We start from the raw sequence: 21,561 nt of genomic DNA on the forward strand, positions 1-21,561 counted from the left end.
TCTCCCAGGGGATCCTGCCCATCAGTTCCCTGAGGTTGTCAAAGTCTGCTTTTCTGAAGTCCAGGGTCTGTATTCTGCTGCTCTGCTTTCTTCCTTGTGTCAGGATCCTGAACTTGACCATCTCACGGTCACTGCCTCCCAGGTTCCCATCCACTTTTGCTTCCCCTACTAATTCTTCCTGGTTTGTGAGCAGCAGGTCAAGAAGAGCTCTGCCCCTAGTTGGTTCCTGCAGCACTTGCACCAGGAAATTGCACTGACCAGCTATTCTAGGTCCTGATCTTTCCTGAGCAGAGATCACCAATCACAACTAATGGTGCCAGACTTTATGACAATCTGCCTTGTGGAAAAAGTCATTAAGCCTAGAACAGAAAGACAATCAGTGTTTCCTACTTTTGGCAGAAGGCAGCATGGCAGAGAAAACAGAGTGGGAAAACAAAGGGAGTTTCCTCCCACTCTACTCAGAGCTGAACAAAATCAAAGCGGCAGCTGGGAGCTCCCTCACAATCGCTGCTTGTCGCCACCAGTAGGCATGGTGCTGAGACAGCTGCTTCCCCTGAAGGGGGGCTCTTGCGTCAGTATGCCCCAAAGACAGCCACAGCCACTACTGGCTGTCACCGCTTTGGGGAGATCAGGCACTTCCCATGATCTTTGCCAGAGATGTTGTGAAGGCCAAGACTATAACAGGGTTCAAAAAAGAACTAGATAAGTTCATGGAGGATAGGTCCATCAATGGCTATTAGCCAGGATGGGCAGGGATGGTGTCCCTAGTCTCTGTTTGCCAGAAGTTGGAATGGGCGACAGGGGATGGATCACTTGATGATTACCTGTTCTGTTCATTCCCTCTGGGGCACCTGCCATTGGCCATTGTCAGAAGATAGGATACTGGGCTAGGTGGAACTTTGGACTGACCCAGTAGGGCCGTTCTTATGCAGCATCACAGTGAAGCCACTCAGAGAGTGCTAAGTGCCCAGAGTGTGAGCCAGGCTGATCAGCTTGCTTCACTGGAGTCACACCAGGGAGGAATGTGGTCTGGTGCACATTAGTTATTAGTGAGAAACCAGAACTTTCCGTCCAATATCGGGTGATCCCAGCAAATCACAAGGTTCCCCCTTATGCCCCGCACTCTTAACATGCTGGGAATGAATAGCCAATGCTATTCACGGGAGCTCCTGCATGATCCTAGGAAGAACTGGGCCTGCAACACATTCAAGTATATTAGAGTCTGACCGGGCCTTTTTGGTTTTGTAGCAGCAGTGAACAGCAGTGACCTCATCACCACAAGGAACAGGAAATTCTGAGGGGTTATGTCACACAGGGAAAATAAAGGGATCGAGGAGCAGGATTCTTCTTCCCTACAGTCAAAGCTTCCATTCTCCCCGCTTCTTCCATTCCCGCCCCGCCCCCACTCTCCTTTCCAAGTGAAGCCAAAAGCTGTACTAGGAAGGACAAGGTTCCTTGCTACCCCCCTCCTTCAGCAGCACTCAAAGAGATACTGCTGCCTCCCCTCTGTGCTCTTGGGGGGCAGGCGTGCTGCCCCACGCAAGGCAGTGCTACAGCAAGGAAGCTGCTGAAATCCCATTTCAGGTCTCACTGAAACCAAACTTCTCAGCTCAAACCCATCACTCCCAGCACACAATCACACACAGTGCTAGCTTTGCGCCTGTGCCTTTAAGAGCACAGTTCACAGAAGTATGTTTAAGCCAAAGATTTAGCAACTTCAAAAACAAAGGTACTGCAGCCAACTCTCTCATTGATCCCCAGTGCACAATCTGTCTGAGCTCCCATCTCTCTTGGGGATCCATGGAATGTGTCACAGCTATTGGGGATTAGAGTATCTTCACATAACCTTACCCTTTTCTCATCCTTCCAAAAGCTTTTCTCATGTTTTGAAAGCAGAGTAGAAATTTGGAAGATTTTTTTGATGGGGGGAGGCAAGGGGACAAAGCAGTCTGACTAGCTTCCCACATCCTCTCTCTCTCTGACTTTCCTAAAGCATTCCATACCCATGTAGTAATGCCGCCTAAACAAAGAAAAACAGGAGGTCACCAAAAGCCAACAAAGTTCAGCCATCTCCAACTGGAGATGGTTACGTTATAGACTATTGCTTCACAGAGACTGCTAGTACACCCACGGCCTTATCAAAGGTCATATCAACAACACACCCACACTCTATACCTTGTGACTTCTAAATCTCCATGGAGACAAATATACAAAATGGAAACAATTACATCACCCCATAGGATGTGAGCAGCGCTGTCTAAGGAAACCTTGGGAAAGCTGATACATGTGGCTGGCTGTTTCAGCCATCACCTGAATGTTGCTATTCACTCTCAGAAGTAACTAGAACATGTTTCTGCAGGTTATGTCTTATTTAAGACAAAGCAAAATTCACTGTTCCGTTGTTAAGTTTACACAATTTTTGGTTAAAGGAGCCTTAAACCTTAAATTAACCTTAAACCTGAATCTTCCACTTAGATTTTTGGGGATGTTCTAATATTTCTGCCTCAAAGTAGGAAGAGAGGATCCTTTGGGAAATGGGCCAGATCACCTGGAAACTACTGCAGCTTAGAACACTCTTGAAGGTGCTCTCACAGCCCATTTTATCTGCTTATTATTATTTTAATACAGACATGCCTAAGAGCACAAACTGAGATCAGAGCCCCACTGTGCTGGCACTTCACATAGTAAGAGACAGACCCTGCCCCAAAGAGCTTGCACTCTAAATTGGCAAGACAGACAAAGGATGGGGGAAAGGAAGTGTTAGTCCCCATTTTATAGATTGGGAAACTGAGGCACAAAGCCACAACTTGACTTGCCCAAGGTCATCCATGGAGTCTGTGGCAGGGCCAGGAATTTAACCCAGATCTCCCCAGTTCTGACTCGGTACCTTAACCAGCAAGTCATCCTTCCTCTCCTATTGGGATCCCTATGAAACAGGGAAATGAAGCACAGAGGGCAGGTGGTTCTGGTGGTTTCATCCTTTCCACTGGGGTGGGGGAAAAAGGGTAATTCCACTGGAAACAGATGCTGAATGTGACACCCTTGAGAAGCACAAGTGAAATAATTGAGCAAATACACCAGTTATTTCCGTCCTCCGAAGTTAACAGTCACACCCAACACAGAACTACATCAGCTAGCTGACCCATCGCTACTGGAGGGTTACAGGCTTTTTTGGTAAAAGCTGGTTTTATCATCACTCTATGATGTGATACATATGCAACCATGGCTATAACTCTCTAGGACTAAACATCCCACAGTCTTAGCTATTCATTTGAATGATTGCTTTCTGTACATCCTAAGGATGGACCTCTTGGAGACAATGAGAATCTTCTTCAAGGGGTTTTGGATCAGGCCCTAAATGAACCACATATAGTTGTGTATGTAATATGGGACCAAAACTGGTCATTCTGTATAAGGCCCCCACACTCATACACACAAGAACTATGCTTCTGGCAGAGTAAAAAGCCACCCCAAAACACATGCTATCTATTCTGCAAGTGAACAAATGAAAGTTCTATAACTATTGCTAGGAATAATTTACTCATTTTTAATTATGAGTAAGTTATAATGATTAATGACACTTAGTTGCTTCTAAGATTCTGCATGTCCAACAAAAACATCTACTCACCCAACAAAAGTAAAATATAATAACTTGTACAATGATGTTGGTAAAAAGTTAAGTCATCATTTCATTAGGCCTATGCTGGTAAAATTCTTGAAAGTTTTGCAAGGCTGGTATAGACAGCATGTTCTGCTCAGGGTATGATATGGATAAAAAACCCCACTTGCAACAGGCAACAATGCAACTATGAACTCTAATTTGCTATTCTACACACAGAGCCCCAAGTTAGCTAACTTGGCACGTTTGCCATATTTCCGGGAGAAATTAGCATTCTCAAGTTGACATTGCAGCATAGACACTGTGACTGCAAAGTATCACTTGCAGCAGTCAGTCATTGAAAGGGGTACAGACAAAACCTTATTAAAAGCCGGTGCTATTCATGTCATTAGTCTCTTTTTCTTGGCAGACTGGCTCAAGACATTTAAAGAGGCACTGGCAAAGATGGCAAACTCAGTGGGCTCTTCTGATTATGGTTTGGATTGCAGAACTCTTCCCTCACTGTGCCAGTTTGTCCTGCTCACATACTAAAGGAGAGAGGGTGATTTATCCAGTGCCTCAATTTGTTAAGACTGCCGCAGCCGGCTTCACTTTTAACCAGGCTCTAAGAGGAGAGTGATGACAAACCTGATGTGAAAATTAAGCCTAGAGTCATTGGAAGTAACCTTTTAATCCAGGGATGCCCATATTTTGCCAGGACGTATCCAATGGGGTCCCACAGCTGTCTGTCCTAGATCTGGTACTATTCAATATTTTCCATTCGTGACTTGGATAATGGAGTGGAGAGTACGCTTATAAAACTTGCAGATGACACCAAGCTGGGAGGGGTTGCAAGCATTTTGGAGGACAGGATTAGAATTCAAAGTGACCTTGATAAATTGGAGAACTAATTGGTCTGAACTCAACAAGATGAAATTCAATAGGGACACATGCAAAATACTTCACTTAGAGAGGAAAAATCAGGTGTACACATACAAAATGGGGAATAACTGACTAGGCAGTAGTACCACTGAAAAGGATCTGGGGGTTAGAGTAGATCAAAAATGGAATCTGAGCCAAAAATATGATGCTGTTGCAAAAAAGACAAATATTCTGGGGTTTGTTAACAGGAGTGTCTTATGTAAGAAATGGGAGGTAACTGTTCTGCTCTACTCAGCACTTGTGAGGCCTCAAGATCATGAAATCATAGAATCATAGAATATCAGGGTTGGAAAGGACCTCAGGAGGTCATCCAGTCCAACCCCCTGCTCAAAGCAGGACCAATCCCCAACTAAATCATCCCAGCCATGGCTTTGTCAAGCCTGACCTTAAAAATATCTAAGGAAGGAGATTTCACCACCTCCCTAGGTATGGAGTATCATTTCCAATTCTGAGTACCAAACTTCAGCAAAGATGTGGACAAATTGGAGGGAGTCCAGGGGAGAGCAACAAAAATTATAGCAACAAGGAGTCCGGTGGCACCTTAAAGACTAACAGATTTATTTGGGCATAAGCTTTTGTGAGTAAAAAAACCCACTTCTTCAGATGCATGGAGTGAAAATTACAGATGCAGGCATTATTATACTGACACATGAAGAGAAGGGAGTTGCCTCACAAGTGGAGAACCAGTGTTGACAGGGCCAATTCAATCAGGGTGGATGTAGTCCACTCCCAATAATTGATGAGGAGGTGTCAATTCCAGGAGAGAGAAGTTGCTTTTGTAGTGAGCCAGCCACTACAAAAATTATAAAAGGTTTAGAAAACCTGACCTGTGAGGAAAGGTTAAAAAAATGGTCATTTAATCTTGAGAAGAGAAGACTGAGGGGGGACCTGATAACAGTCTTCAAATGTGGTAAGGGCTGTCATAAAGAGGACAGGAATCAATTGTTCTCGAAGTCCACTGAAGGTAGGAAAACAAGAAAGCAGCAAGGGAGATTTAGGTTGGAAAGTAGAAAATGCTTTCTAACTTTACTATAAGGTTAGTTAAGCTCTGTAACAAGGGAGGTTGTGGAATTCCCATCATTGGAGGTTTTTAAGAACAGGTTAGACCCACCCGTCAGGGTTGGTCTGGTATACTTGGCCCTGCCTCAATGACCTCTCCTGATCCCCTCCAGCCCTCCATGTCTCGGAGAGCTGCATCAACAGGCAGTTGGGAGCTGAGGGCGGAAAAATCAAAGGGGCACGCCCTTTGTTTGCTTTCACTTAGAGCTTTCTTTACAAGCCAATAGAAACTGCTTGCCTGAGTTCTTAAGCAATAAAAACCTGCGGTTGAACCTGGATCAAAACTCTTTCATCCTGCGCATACAGGAACAAGAGAGCCGAGGGCTGCACTTCAGGACTACACAGTCCCTATTCTGTCTATTAAGGGGTTTCTATTGTGCTCATCACCAGAGTTCCTGAGAGCCCCTTGGTCTGCCCCTGCTTTAAACTGAAAAGAATCCACACCTCTCGGCATTTTTAAGTGATTTACAAAGCAGAGAGGCTGGTGGCAAAGCAACTATGCAGGTAAGTTCAACAGCCAGCATAAGCTCAGCAATAGTTCTCGCATAGCCTTGGATTTAGCTCTTGCTTCATTTAGGAGAGGAAGCATTAGCCAAGCACCCGGGTTATCCTTGCTTTTACAGAACTGCTGGGGGATCTTTAGTACTTTGAGAGTCATGTCTGCCCACCTCTTCCAAAGAATGGAGTTTATACAATATTCTGTAGTGCTGCAATGCAGTATCAGAGCATGCTACGAGACTAGTCCTAGCCAAGGTGGCTAAGTCACAAGCTCCAGCTCTGAACTTCTCCAGTGTTTGAAGGTAGGAAAGCGTGAATCCAGGTGGTTTGGGCCCCAACTCTCCATAACACTCACAGGCTAGAGACCCACCAGAGAACCCACAGCCCAGAGGTGGGCAAACTACACCCTGCAGGCTATTTTAAGCCGGCCCACAAGCCGCACCATGTGGCTCGGCCGCACTCAGCCATGGCGCTGGGCCTGGGCTGCTCCGCACAGTTCGGCCCAGCTCTGGCCGGGGCCGCACCACATGGCTCGGCCCCACTTTGGCCAGGGCCAAGGGCCACACCCATGCAGCTCAGCCCCACTCCAGCCAGGGCACAGGATCAGGGGCCTCATCACATGGCTCCAGGAAGCTGCAGCATGGCCACGGTCCAGCTCCTATGCACTCCAATGGGAGCTGCAGAGGTGGTGCATGCGGATGGGGCAGCATGCAGAGCTGCCTGGCCGTGCCTCTGTATAGGAGCCAGACAAGGGACATGCCACTGCTTCCAGGAGCCGCTTGAGATAAGTGCGACTTGGAGCCTGCACCCCCTGAGCCTCTCCCCATGCCCCAACCGCTTGCCCCCATCCCCCTCCTACTCTCCAAACCCCTTGATCCCAGCCCAGAGCACCCTTCTTCACCCCAAACCTCTCATCCCCAGCCCTACCCCAGAGCCCGCACTCCCAGCCAGAACCTGCACCTCTTCCCGCACCCCTGCCCCAGCCCTGATCCCCCTCCCACCCTCTGAACCCCTCAGTCCCAGCCCAGAGCACACTCCTGCACCCCAAACTCCTCATCTCCAGCCCCACCCCAGAACCTGCACCCCAAACCCCAATTCTGTGAGCATTCATGGCCCGCCATATAATTTCTGTTCCCCGATGTGGCCCTCAGGCCAAAAAGTTTGCCCACCCCTGCCACAACCATAATGTCCACCTCTGCCTTATCCCCTCCCAACCTAACATTTGTCCTACCAGCTTGTGTGGCTTGCAGCAGCTTTACTTGTCTCAGCCACTTGAGGAGTTGACTGGGGGGAGTGCTACAGCAAGTTCTGTACATCAGCTGCTAGCCTACCATGAACACTGATCCCCACAGCTTGGCAGGGAACAGGGAAAAAGATGAGATCCAGGACAGCTCCTGGGCAAACAGCTCCTAGTTACTGCATCAAGATGGTCTTATTCTATATGAAGGCTCATTTTGTGGTACAAATTTACCCCATAAATGTAGCAGGACAAATCAGTATTTTCCTGGTTACATAATGAACTATTCTCACATATTCTAATTTTGCTAGAAAAAAACCTCAAATATGGGAAGTTCTAGGGCCAGATTCTGATCCGTTATACCGGTGCAAATCCAGAGCAACTCCTCTGATTTCACTGCAGTTACTCCACATTTACACAAGTGTAACAATCTGAATTTGGCTCACAAAATTCTTTGGGGACTGGACACAAGGGGACATGTGAAACAGGGACCCTGCTAACAGAATCAAACCACAGCCGCAGGCAGAGGCTCAAAATAACATTGGGAAATTTTGTTTTTAAAGCTGTCAACCCCCAAGGTTTATTTGTACCTCCTGGCATGAAACAAAACAAAGGCTGCTCCTCCTTGCCACAAATGGACAGTGATGCAAAATGGACACATTATCTTTGTATAGGATGGGTTATAACACTTAGGCCCAGATCCTCCAAGACATTTAGGCTTCTAGCTTCCATGGAGTTCCATGAAAGTTAGGAGCCAAAATACCTTTGAGGATTGGGCCTTCGCGTATTAAGTCTGGCCCCACTTAGTGCACTTTGCCACGCCAATAAAGGGAGAAAGGTACTAATGGGAGTTGGATGTCTACATCCCATTGACTTCCAAAGGAACCTCGCCGCCTTTCTCCCCTAAAATTGACTGAAATTGAACTGAAACAGGCCACTAGTGTGCTTCAAAACCCGTGCCCACGAATGGGCTACGCACACCACAAAGGAATTGAAAAGGTGGCACTCCCCCATCTCCAAAGCTTTCCCATTAGTCAGTGTCCCTGCATTTTCAGCATAAATGAGTCATTGTGAGAATGAATCATTTGTCCCCTACCCTGCCTAGGGGCCTCTCTTATCTAGGAAAGCCAACAAGCTTAGTAATGGTTAAGATTAAAGTGTTCAGACTGTTATTTATGGCCTATATTCTGTTGCACCCACTGTGTGACAGGCACTGTCCACATATACAGACACAGTCCCTGCCCCTAACAGCTCACCATTGGCAAGTCATTTAGATAAGCTCTGAGTATGGAAATTATATGGCAGGCCATGAATGCTCACAAAATTGGGGCTTGAGGTGCGGGAGGGGGCTCCAGCTGGGGGTGCGGGCTCTGGGGTGGGGCTGGGGATAAGGGGTTGGGGGTGCAGGAGGGTGCCCTTGGCTGGGACCAAGGGGTTTGAGGGCAGGAGGGGGTCAGGGGTGCAGGCTCTGGGTGGCGCTTACCTCAAGCAGCTCCAGAAAGCAGTGGCATGTCCCCAATCCAGCTCCTACACGGAGGAGTGGCCAGGCAGCTCTGCACGGTGCTACCCATGCAGCTCCCATTGGCTGCAATTCCCGGGCAATGGGAGCTGCAGGGGCGAAGCTTGGGGCGGGGGCAGTGTGCGGGGGACACACAGGAGCCAGGGGTGGGAGGGAGGAACATGCCACTGCTTCCAGGAGCTGCATGGAGCAGGGCAAGCCCCCAACCCCACTCCCGGCTGGAGCACCAGAGCAGGGCAAGCCCCGGACCCCTGTTCCCTCATGGGAGCTCAAGGGCCGGATTAAAACATCCGGAGGGCCGGATGCGGCCCCGGGCTGTAGTTTTCCCGCCCTGACCTAGAGCAATTCTGAGGCTATAGAATGATGACTGGGACCTAACGACATTCCAGGCTACGCCACGTTCCAAAGCTAGCCTGAGGCTGCTAGCTCCTTGAGGCAGGGCCTGTCTCTCACTAGGCCTGACAAGTGCCTAGCACATCCTGGGCAGTACGGCAAAAATGAGTACAAAGAAAAAACAAGGCTCTTTCTAAACACAGCTCATCATGCACCACATCAAGCCTTGTTAGAGCTCAGCTGGGCCACAACAGAGTTCAGAATAAGGACTAGCTCAGTCTCCCTCACAGAGATCATAGAATCATAAAACATTAGTGTTGGAAGAGACCTCAGGAGGTCATCTAGTCCACCCCCTGCTCAAAGCTGGACCGATCCCAACTAAATCAGCCTAGCCAGGGCTTTTGTGAAGCTGGGCCTTAAAAACCTAGCACTATCACAACTAATCTGCTCGCTCTTTTAAGATTTGAGGCCATTCTTCCCACTGAAATCAGCTGCAGCTAGAGGTGCTTAGCACTGCTGAGAATCAGGTCATATGCCACTCTGGGACAGGGCACAGTGAGGAAACAACAAATAGCGCAAGCCCATTATTACTTACCTGGGGTTCAGAAGCCAGATTCATCTTGTATGGATTGGGCTTTCCCTCCTCTGTCACCAGAGGGGACCAGACTTTGGATTCTGTTCTGCAATACAGGAACGTTAATGATGGTTAATTTGATAGTTTTCTTCCCTGGGTTCAGTTATGGGGATTCAGTTAAATGTTTTTTAAACCATTCGGAAACAGGAATCTCCGCAACACCAGGGAAGGGCAAGGGCTGGAAAATATTCCACACAAAATACTGGAAAAGTCAACCTGCATGGGTGGATTGTGGTGGGGAGGAAGAAAACTGCAGTGTACTGAAAACTGTTAAAATTACAAGCTCTCCCCTTAAAATCCTAAGGGGTTTCCTTGTCCTGCTTGCAGGCGAGGGGGCTCTGAAGGAAGCATGCAGTCTGTGTTCTCAGTCTGCAGAGATTCAGCACAGAATGAGGCATGCCTCTGTTTTAGCCAGGGAACAGCTTGCTTTGTCTCGCTCTGTTTTTGGCTACAGTATGTTTTTCTGGAGTCTTAGAAGTAAAGTAGTGTTATATTGCAACCTTCCAGCTAGAGTACTTTATGTTTTTATTTCAATTCTCTGTGTATATGCCACATACATAACAAATTCAAGAACCATGTGCTAGTGAATCCTGTATTAAGTGACCAACTCCAAAGACTGACAAAAAAAGATGGCCTAATAGAGGTGGGCTGAGAACTTTCCTTTAAAACTGGAGGGGAGCCTATAAAAGACTAGATCTTATTGACTTGATACCAAAAATGTGTTTTTATATAAAAAACCCAAATATTTAAAACCCTTTGAAATATGGCGTTTTAGCATAAGAACATGAAGTGTTACATAGAACTGTACAAAGAAAGAACTGCAGAAACTCCTGCACACAAAAGTCTCCTGATTTGATCACATGTTCTGTGGTATTTGGCATTTAAAAAAAAGAAAAAGAAAAACCAGCTCCTGGATTCAAGTGATTACACGAAGCTCCCAGCTTTCATTAAAATAAAAGGTAAGTTTCTAGCCCTCATGGTTGGGGAGAAAAGCTTGAAAATGTGACACCACCACCCAAGGCAAATAAATACTCCAGATTGATTATGTTTTAAATTCATGGTTTTTGTGGGACTGACTCATGATTTCTGAGTGCTTGTGGTTGCGAAGCAGTTCTGCCAATCAGCTAGGAGATGGTGCTACTGTGCGTAGGCACAATTCTGGATAGCTGGAGTCGGGGGGGAGAGGTTAAACACTGTGAAATGGCTTGGGGACCTAGGTTAGGGTGATCCCTTATTAAGAGGGAGAGGGCTTACAACCACAGGCTCATTGTATAGAAGAGAGGAAGGCACCAGATGGAAGAGTTCTGATCCAGCTCTGAATGCGTTTGCCTCAGACCCATCCCTAGCTTGGTCATTACTGACCTAATGAGCTGGGGATGTGAGGAAGAAGCATTTCTGCCAACAGAAGTTACTAGAATTTGCAACAACAATGGCCAGAAGTCATTCCAGCAAACGTTCCAGCAACGCGTGATAAACAGTAAGGGTACATCTACCCTGCAACAACAGACCATTGACATGGCTGAGTTTAGCCCCAAGAGCCTGGGCCAGCCAGTGGGGCTAAAAATTGCAGTGTAGACATTTGTGGTCGGGCTGGGGGAAGCCCCAAGAGGGGGTTGGGTCTCAGAGCCTGGGCTCCAGCCCAAGCCCTAATGTCTACACTGCTATTTTTAGCTCCACAGCCTGGGCCCCGTGAGCCCAAGTCAGTTGACCCAGGCTCTGAGACTAGTGCCATGGGTTTTTTATTGCAGTGTAGACATACCCCAAGTGCCTGACGGTGTGACCTTCATTCATGGGAGCAGTTCCTTGGACTTCAGTGTGATAACCCACATGAGTAAGGGCTGTCTGAGCCATTAGGAATAGCTGGGAGGCAGTACTATTCATGTATTTTCTTCAGGCACATCTTGAATACACAGAGTATGTGTTATATCCCTATGCTGGCCTGCTCTAAATTCTAACCTTTTTGTATATAAAAAGAGTGTTACTGTTGAACAAACAGATGCCTCTTGAGGGCTTATAAAATGATTTGTCAGACTCCATCCGTGGATAGAGTGAGAACTGCAAGGACCAAGCGCGCCCAGGGAGAAAGCCTGGAGAGTGGACCCAGCTATATGTATTTCCACTCACTAACTGTGGATTGACTGGACTATTTGCAAGTTCCCCCAAAACAGCCTGTAGTGCAAATAAATTAGGAACACAGTAGCCCCTAAGTTTTAAAAGATCTTAAAACATAGATTAAAGACAAACTAATGATTATGGCTCAGGACATAGTCATCCACATTCCTGGGCCTGAGAAATCTTAAGCATGCCACTTGAATTCTCTGTGCCTCAGTCTTCCCATCTTAAAATGGCATATATTTAACTGCCCCATCGGGATGTTGTGAGGCTTATGTTTGTTAATGTTATATGTGGAATTCTTTTCTGAAAAATTTCCTCAATTTTTTAAAATTTAAAATTGTTGAAAACATTTTAAAAACATTTCTGTCAGTTCAAGAACTGGTTTAAAAAAGGGGGGAAACTGGCAATTTCACTGAGATTTTTCCAATTTTTACTCAAATTTGGAAATTCCACATGGCTGATAAACCCTTCTGAAGTGTTTCAAAAGATGTGTCCTGTTCTGACAGGAACCATTTTGCATTTGCAGTGGCAAACTCTACCTTTTAGATACCCAATTGCCCAACCGCACCCACAAATTAGATCCTTGAGTACTGAAATAGGAGGATTTACATATGCAATTAATATAGCGGTTGGGAACAAACCTCTTTAAAAATCAGGCCTTTAATCAGGGGTGCAAAACAGAAGAGGGTCACATTCACACAGGGCCACATTCATTGCAGAGGAAATACCATGGACTTACACAAGGGATGAATTTGGCCCATATCATTTAACAAGCTGCTTCCCATTGCCATTCAGTTTAAAAAAAAACCCTACACGCTCACCACTCTTTCTCCACCCTTAGCGATGGAGCTCGCCTGGGTATAGCATTTGCCTCCTGTTAATATCTATTGTACACGGAACATTAAACATTAGAAATCCAATACACTGGAAATGCCTTGTGTGGAGAAGTAGAAAGTCAGTCGCACGTGCCAGTTTAGTGCAGTCTGCAACCTGCAATCCAGGGATAGTGAACCTCTTTCTACAAGGTAGGGTAGTTTAAAAAAAAAAAAAAAAAAAAGAGACATTGTTCCATTGCAAGGGTCCATCTGAAGCGCTAATACATCATCACCTGGCTTATCTGAGAGAGTTGGCTTTTAATGAGCGTTTCAGGCACCCAGAAAATACAGAATGAAGTTTGCTATACAGCCTGACCAAAATACAACCCCCTCTGAGATGGAGGTTGGCAGTCAACCAGCGCACAGTGACTGGGGATGGAGAAGTTTTGGCCAGAAGACAGAACCCCCCCGAAAGAAAGAAATAAGATCTTTAATGATAATATAGACCAGATGGGACCTCTGTTTTCATCTCACCTGAAAAACAAAAATTGCATGGAATTAAAATAACCTACCCAGAATGGATGAAAATATGAATATGAACCCTAGCTGCAAATCTGTAGGTATTTCAAATGATTCTTGGACCATTAAAGATATCCTTTGATACCAATTATCACTGGTGCTAAATCCCAATAAGACTGGCCTAGTTCCAATACAGACTCCCTTCTCCAAACTCTCAGTAATAACGTGTTTTCCTGCATCAGTTTCAGACTGCCAAAATACGGGAGCATTAAGATGCTTTACAAGGCAGACAAAGTTCTCTTCAGCAGAGCTTGGCAAACATTTTTTGGCAAAGAGTAATTTCAACAAAAAGTTCATTTTTGAGGGCTCTGAAGCTTTGCAAATTTGGGTGGAATTTAACAAAATAATTTTGGATTTTTTTTTTAAAGTTTTAGAAAAAAAGTCAAAACAGTTCATTTTGACCATTTCAGAACATTTTGTTTTAATTTTTTCATTTCAAAACAGTATTGCATTTTGAAATTTGGCCAAAGTAAAATAGACACAAACACATGCACACGCACACACACGCAAGGGTGAAAAACAAACAATCACCAAACTGAAATGAAAGACTTGGGGGAAACATTGTTTCAAGTCAACCCAAATGTTTCAAGCAACTCAAAACAATTTTTCTTTATTTTGAGGGGGGGGGTTTGAGCTAACGAAAAGTTTTTAAAAAATCTATTCTCTAACTTTTTTCCAGTTTGGTCCCTAGACCAAATAATCAATTGTTCACTCAGCCCTAATCTTCAAGGCAGGCCATATATCAACATGAGACAAAATTCTCCCCTCTGAGTCAGCGGATCCAACTGACATTCCACTGCACCTACAACATACAGGACTTCTTGCTCCATGCAAGAGATGAGACAGCAGAGAGCCTAGCTCAGGTTCACAGACCACAGAAGTAACTTTGGCATTAAAGATGTAAACTACTTTACGCAACTATCAGATTTGCCTTCACATTAAAGAGAAAACATTTTGGTTTCCAAGCCTGCAACCATCCCAATTTGTCACTGGATATAAATATTAACAGCAAGGTCACCCCCAGCTTTACTTTCTATCCAAGTTAAAAGTTATCCAAACAAAAAGGTTAAATAGTCAACATTTTTATCCCCTTGTGGCCAGTGAGGATAAAGTTTCCCTTTGTCTTTGCAACAGCTGCTACAAAATCCTTCAGTCAATCACTCAGTGAGCAATTCACAGCACCAGATAAGGGGTGAAGAGGAGAGAATTTAGCACTAACAGGTTTTAAGGAGTGAATTCTTCTAACAGATTTAAGTGAAGGCCCTCTCCAGCTACACCCTAGATAGTATATAAATAAAGTCTATGAAGTTGGATGACTGGTTAGATTAGTAATAGGCAACAAGAGCCTCTCACTAATAAGTAAAAACAACTAGGAGTCCTTGTGGCACCTTAGAGACTAACAAATTTATTTGGGCATAAGCTTTTGTGGGCTAGAACCCACTTCATCAGATGCATGGAGTGAAAAATTAAGTAGGCAGGTATAAATATACAGCACATGAAAAGAAGGGAGAGGGGCAGATTTACATTCTCACTTCAAACCTTGGGCTGAAAGCAACCAAATAAAATCTCAAAGAAATAACCAAAGCGCTAACACAAGAAAGTTCCTGGCACAGTACAAGACTTAATACAGCTGTCCTGTCCCTTTCTGGGGTGGAAGCTGAGTGTGTGAGAAGACAGAAGATACCCTCCCTCTCAAACATTTTTAGAAGGGAGGTTTAACAAGCTGTGAAAGGTGCTGGTTTGATGGCTAAGCACAGTCACCTTCAGGGCATGATGTAAGCCTCTTTAACCAGGCTTTCAACCGGCATCATGGCAAAGTGTGAGCCCCAGGGTACAGATATGAGGCAGTAACTTTTGAGTCATTCACTGTATGGCTGACTCACTGTCGTACATAGATGGTATTTAAATACTGGACCCAATCTGCGGCCAGCTAGGACTCCAGGGGCATCATAAGGCTGTGCAATATGGCTGGCTGGAATTTCGTGGAGGCAGTGGGGCAAGAACAGTCTTCTTTCTCTAAAAGCACAGGCCTTTACCACGTGACTTAAAAGGTACCACTCCATTAGCTGTTAGCAATCTAGAGCCTATAACAGAGTTGAGCTGATTCTATCCAGAAATTCACACACTTGCCATTCATTACAATACCCACATATTAAATACATCTGACTGTTCAGACTTTCATGGTTTTTCCACTGGTCAGCTAGACAGATCACTATTTTCACATGAAGGAAAGAGGCCATGAAACAGACTTGACTGGCAAATGGTTTTGACTGCAGCGATCATTAGTAAATTTCACACAGGAGTGCTGCCTAACACAGAGCAAGTCCCAGAAAGCAACAAAGAACTCTTCCTGGGCTCCAGAGCTGCTTCTGAGGATTAGACAATTGGCATGCCCATATATAGACATGCACTAAGCATCAGTCTTTTCCCAGGGCCAAGAGAATTATTAGTAAAATGACAGGGCTGGAAAATTCCTGCTGGCAAGACAGCACAAGGCAAAGTTAAGTGAGTCAACAGAATTCACAGGGATCTCTTCTTGGAACACACATTCTACTCTATTAGGACATCACACAACCAGTCCTCACCAGTCCAAAGTGATCAGTGCCTCCGGTAGCAAGTGTATGGTTTAACCTGCATGACACAGAACAGTTAAATCTTTTTTTACCCCCCACCCTTCCTTCCCATAATACGCGACGGTGTTTGGGTTATTGCATTTTTCACTTTTGTTATAATATAACCTGGTAGGAGACCATTCTTCCCTGTGCTCTTGGCAGCTTAAGAGAACGAATGCACAGCCTCACTTCTTGGCACCAGTTCTGCTAGAGTAACAGACTGTTTTTCAAACTAAAAAGGTGTGATAAGAATGTACATGCTGGTATCAGAACCATGAAAGGGCAGCTAGAAAATTGATGAAGGAGATGGCGAGAGCAGGAAGAGAGGTTACATAGTTGTATTCTTTTCTGCAAATATTGCCATACTATTGCAACCCACACATGCTTTCAACACTGTGGAGAGAGGATTACTCAGAGAAAAAAAACATTTTTTGATAGAGACATGCAAAACGTTGCCTTTTGGTTGCTCCTGGTTACATACCAGCATGGCACTATAGGTCAGAACTTCTTGTTTGCTCAGTCATATTGTGAGAGCCAAGAACATTACAATTAACACCAACTCGAGCTACCCAGTGAAAAAAGCTTTTGTCTGGATCATCCAAATACATTTTATGTGTATCTATTCTAGAGCCACACAGAAAGCTTGTGTATTTGGCTTGGGTCAAATTCAACAGGTGCAGCTGCACTGGAGCTAGAGGAGTTGAGTGATTAATTTGGCTGTATGAGAATTTGGCTGTTTTCCTTGGGTTTTCCCTTCCTTGCGTGTTCTGTCTGTTGGTCCTACTGAATCTTTTCCTATCAACAATGGCTCCCAACATACTCTGAGTTCCCAGTGTCCTAGTGGCGCTCTCCTATCTGCCACTTCTCTCCTGCTTCTCATACCCTTAAAGGAAAAATTGCATGCTCATTTTGATCATATACAGCTGGGAAAAGATATTTTGCTTTGCCCAAGAATCCCAATTTAAAAAAAGAAGGAGCACAAACCCTAATTAAAACAGGACAAGAGTTCAGATCAAAGAGTCCAGTGCCAGAGCCAAAACTTCAGCTCTCCAAAAGGACAGAGTGGGTGCAAAACCCTGGTTGTGAAACTCCTGAACTTGGTAATAAGAATTTGGGTGGAGAATCTAAACTTTCCCTAAGAAGTCTGGAAAGGGTCTTTGGTTCAAGCTCTGAATCCTGATCTGAAAACAGATTTGATCCAGGATTTTGGTTTTGGGGTCGTTCTCTTTAATCAATAAAAGGCAGCACCTCTGGATACTGAAATAAATATGGAGCCAGAGGAGGAAATTGGGGATGGAGGCAATGAGGACTGCACTTGCTTATATATGTAGTAAGATGGAACAGTCTTGAGTCTGCTGGAGTATGCCAGCTCCTATAGATTAGGGATTTTGTTTTCTTTGTTTTTGACTATGAAAGGAGCATGAGACATGGAGCTGGATCGTCCACCACTGAAGACAATGGGAGCTTTAGCAGTGACTTAGAAGAGAACTTTACTTTTATACTTGGGAACTGCTTTTTAAAATCCCCTCCCACCTGAACTGGACAAAAGTACAGTGAATGAATGAAATGAAATGCTAACAGGCATAAACTCTCTGCTAGTCACACTAATCTAAGTAGGAATTCAGCACGTGTGTCAACATTCTAGAGCTACCACACTCAAATGGCAGAAAACAGAACCCTCCAAAGGGTGTTGTCATGTCAATGAGCAAAACAGCAGGCAGTGCATTCAGAAGAGCACACTCAGCAGACCAAATTCATGCTTAGTCTTAACTCCTCAGAAGTTAGTGGACATCCATCAGAGCTGAATTTTCCCCATTGGATGAGAGAACAAAACATGCATGTTTTCTTTAGTCAGTAATTTCATCCACTCCCACAAGCTGTTATCCTGCCTACAATCTGATCTGAAATATTTTGAACTATTACCATCATTAAGGAAAATACCGAAACAGGAAACATCGGAATGCTGTTGATATTCATAATCAAGTACAGAGCACAAACAGCATTTCCTTTACCAGAACCGCTCGTGTCCATCCAACTCCCTACGCTGACACTATTTTTAAACAGTCAGAGGCACATGCAAGTCTAGGGGAAATTCAGCCACACAACTCCCATTAAAATAAGTTGGTCGCATGGGTAACCAGAGAGACACACTCATTTGTAAGGTTAGGAATAAACTTCCATGATACCTTCATGGCTTTTGGAAGCTTATTAATATCATGAAGATCATGAATCAGTGTTTCATTCTGCTCTCCACTTCATAAAATGGAGATCCTCACCTACCTAGTGACGTATGCAGTTCCCCTTACCATAGTATCTGAGTACTTAGCTCTGTAAATTGGATTCAAATCCATGATCTGGATTCAAACCCACAATTGTAAAATCACAAACTAGAACATGATTGTATCACTACTAACACTGGACCTAAACCACGGGGCAGTTTCCCCTCCTAATCTTGGGTTCTCAGAATGTTTTGTAGACCTCATGAACCACACCGGGCTCCAGATTATCATCGTTTTAAAATTATTTAGGTCCAAAAATTAAGATTCCTAGATTTTATGCTCTCACAAGGTGCATGTGTTACTGCTCTTCGTACATGGAGAATATGAAGATGCAGCTTAGCACATTGGCCCTCGCCCTTGCCCTGGACCTGCACCTTCTTCCAGCCTCACACGATGTATTGTATTGTAGCTTAAGTCCTCAAAGACAATCTCAAAAAAGATAGATCACATCAACCTCAAAGCAACTCATTTACATATAACAGAAATGGTACGAAATGAAGTACTCAGGGCTAAATCCTCAATTTTTACATGTAACATGGCCACCTGACTACTAGGAACTAGACAAATGAGCCTCATTTCATATAGGCCACCAAATAGTTACATGGTTTGCTACCTCTGATATGAGCTGGTGACTCAGAGGTGAAAGGCTCTATGTTCCATTAACAAAAGGAGCCACCCAGGTTGAGATGATTTTTTTGGTCACCACTCGTCTCCTTCCTGCAGTTCTCCTTGCCAGCAGTTCTCAACTGGAGCCCGGTGGGGCAACAGTCCAGTGACCCATAGGACGAAAGCCCCTCCCCCTGTGGCTGAAGCCAGGAGCCTCACCTCACCTTTCTGCCCCCACCGAGCCCCGGAATTTTTATAGCCTGTTTAGAGGGGGGGGGGGGGCTAAAAGAAAAACATGGAGAACCCCTGGTCTACACCATATTCCATCGGGTATCTGAGAATGTGGAAAAACAAGCAGAAAACAGTTTCCTACCTCTCACAACTGTTGTTCTTCGAGATGTGTTGCTCATGTCCCTTCCATGTCAGGGGTGCATGCTTGCCACATGCACCAGAACCGGAAGCTTTTCCCCCAGTGGTATCCCATAGGGCTGGCTCTGGCGCCGTCTGGAATCATGCGTGTATGTGCTGGTATAAGGGATGCCACTGGCTCACACCTTTCAGTTCCTTCTTGCCGGAACTCCAACAGAGGGGAAGGAGGGTGGGTCATGGAATGGACATGAGCAACAGATCTCAAAGAGCAACAGTTACGAGAGGTAGGGAACCGTTTTTCTTCTTCGAGTGCTTGCTCATGTCCATTCCATGTCAGGTGACTCAAAAGCAGTGCCGCTGGAGGTGAGCAGGAGTTTATGGACGCGCCGATTGTAATACCACTCTGTCGAAGCCAGCATCGTCTTGGGCCTGCTGAGTGATGGCACAGTGGGTCACGAAGATATGGGAAGACAACAATGTCGCGGCCCTGCAGAAGTCCTGGATTGGGATGCGTGCCAGGAAAGCTGATGATGATGCCTGTGCTCTTGTTGAACGAGCAGTCACTATCGGTGGAGACACAGCTTTTGCCTGCTCGTAGCAGGTGTGGATGTAGCCGGTTATCCAGGGCGAACTTCTTTGAGAGGACACCCGGGACTCCCTTCGTCCTGTCAGCCACTGCAATGAAAAGCTTAGTAGACCTGTGGAAGGGTTTGGTTCGCTCAAGGTAGAAGGCCAGGGCATGTCTGATGTCGAGAGTATGCAGATGCCGCTCCTTGTTGGAACTGTGCGGCTTTGGAAAGAACTCTGGTGGGAGGGATAGCTCAGTGGTTTGAGCATTGGCCTGCTAAACCCAGGGCTGTGAGTTCAATCCTTGAAGGGGCCATTTAGGGATCTGGGGCAAAAATTGGGGATTGGTCCTGCTTTGAGCAGGGTGGTTGGACTAGATGATCTCCTGAGGTCCGTTCCAACCCTGATATTCTATGATTCTAAGATAACTTGATTGACATGGAACTGCGATACCACCTTTGGCATGAAGGCTGGGTGGGGATGCAGCTGGACCTTTCTGTGTAGAACACCGTATATGGGGGTTCTGAGGATAGAGCATTGATCTTGGAGACTCATTTCGCTGAAGTGATGGTGTCACACAGTCATGCAAGGTGGCTTGGATGCTGTGCTGGACCTGCGCACTTGAATGATCCTTGATGAGCCAATTGTCAAGGTAAATTTGAACACCCCAATGTCCGAGGTAGGCTGCAACTACTGCCATACCTTTTGTGAATATTCTTGGGGCTGTTGCTAGGCTGAACGGGAGCACTGAGAGCTGGTAGTAAGTCTGCCCCACTACGATTCATAGAAACCTTCTGTGACCATGGAAAACTGAAATACATAAGTACACATCCTTTAAGTCAAGGGTGGTGTACCAGTCTCCAAAATCCATGGAAGGGATGATGGAGGCCAGAGAGACCATACGGAACTTCAACTTCTTGAGATATTTGTTGAGGCCTCGCAGGTCCAAGATTGGACATAGACCTCCTGTGGCCTTCAGTATCAGAAAGAAGTGGGAGTAAAAACCTTTCCCTCTCAGTTCTTTGGGAACTTCCTCTATGGCCCCCGCCCACAGGAGGGCGTGCACCTCCTGGATGAGCAGTTGCTTGTGAGAAGGGTCCCTGAAGAGGGACAGGAAAGGCGGGGGCGGGGGGGGGGGGAAGGGATGTAAACAAATTGGAGGGTGTACCCCACTGCTACAGTGCTGAGCATTCACTGGTCCAATGTTGTAGTTGCCCAAGCAGGGAGGTAGCGCAAGAGACGGTTTGAAAATAAGAGGGTGTTTGGATCCTGGTTGCAGACTGGGAGGTCGCCCTTGGGCGCACCTTCAAAATGATGCTTATTTTCAGGCAGGTATCGGGTAGAGCCCGACTGGATGGATGCGGCTGGCGGTTGGCCCTGGTGCCATTATAGCCCTTGTCCTTCTTTTGGTAGGGCACTGATCTGGTCTGGCCTACAAATCTCTGTGGCTGCTGGGGTTTAAATAACTTCCTTACGGTGGCAGGAGTATAAAGACCCAAGGTGTGTAATGTAGCCCTAGAGTCTTTCAGATCATACAACCTGCTGTCCATCTGTTTGGAAAACAGGGTCAATCCATGGAAAGGGAGGTCCTGAATGGACTGCTGGACCTCCGCGGAAGGGCCAGAGGACTGCAGGCACGACACCAATCTCATTGAGATGGCAGACGCCATCGTTCTGGCTGCGGAGTCAGCTGCATCAGAGATCGCCTGGAGGGAAGCGCTCACCACAGTCTTGCCCTCCTCCAGTATGGCCAGAAACTCCTGCCTGGATTCCTGCGGCAGTGAGTCTGCATACTTAGC

At 45.7% G+C, this 21,561-nt stretch overlaps 1 protein-coding gene across 3 annotated transcripts in view; it reads right to left on the reverse strand.

Moving 5' to 3' along the window:
• The window catches only part of PDLIM1 (PDZ and LIM domain 1), an 86,528-nt gene that overhangs the window by 26,523 nt on the left and 38,444 nt on the right, over positions 1–21,561 (reverse strand). For all 3 annotated transcript variants that reach the window (XM_074958428.1, XM_074958426.1, XM_074958427.1), the window contains exon 3: positions 9,782–9,866. In XM_074958428.1, the coding sequence (XP_074814529.1) occupies positions 9,782–9,866 (85 nt within the window). The remainder of the gene's footprint in view (positions 1–9,781; positions 9,867–21,561) is intronic.

Source organism: Natator depressus, chromosome 7, assembly GCF_965152275.1.
Source record: "Natator depressus isolate rNatDep1 chromosome 7, rNatDep2.hap1, whole genome shotgun sequence".
In the NCBI taxonomy this organism is placed as follows: Eukaryota; Metazoa; Chordata; order Testudines; family Cheloniidae; genus Natator; species Natator depressus.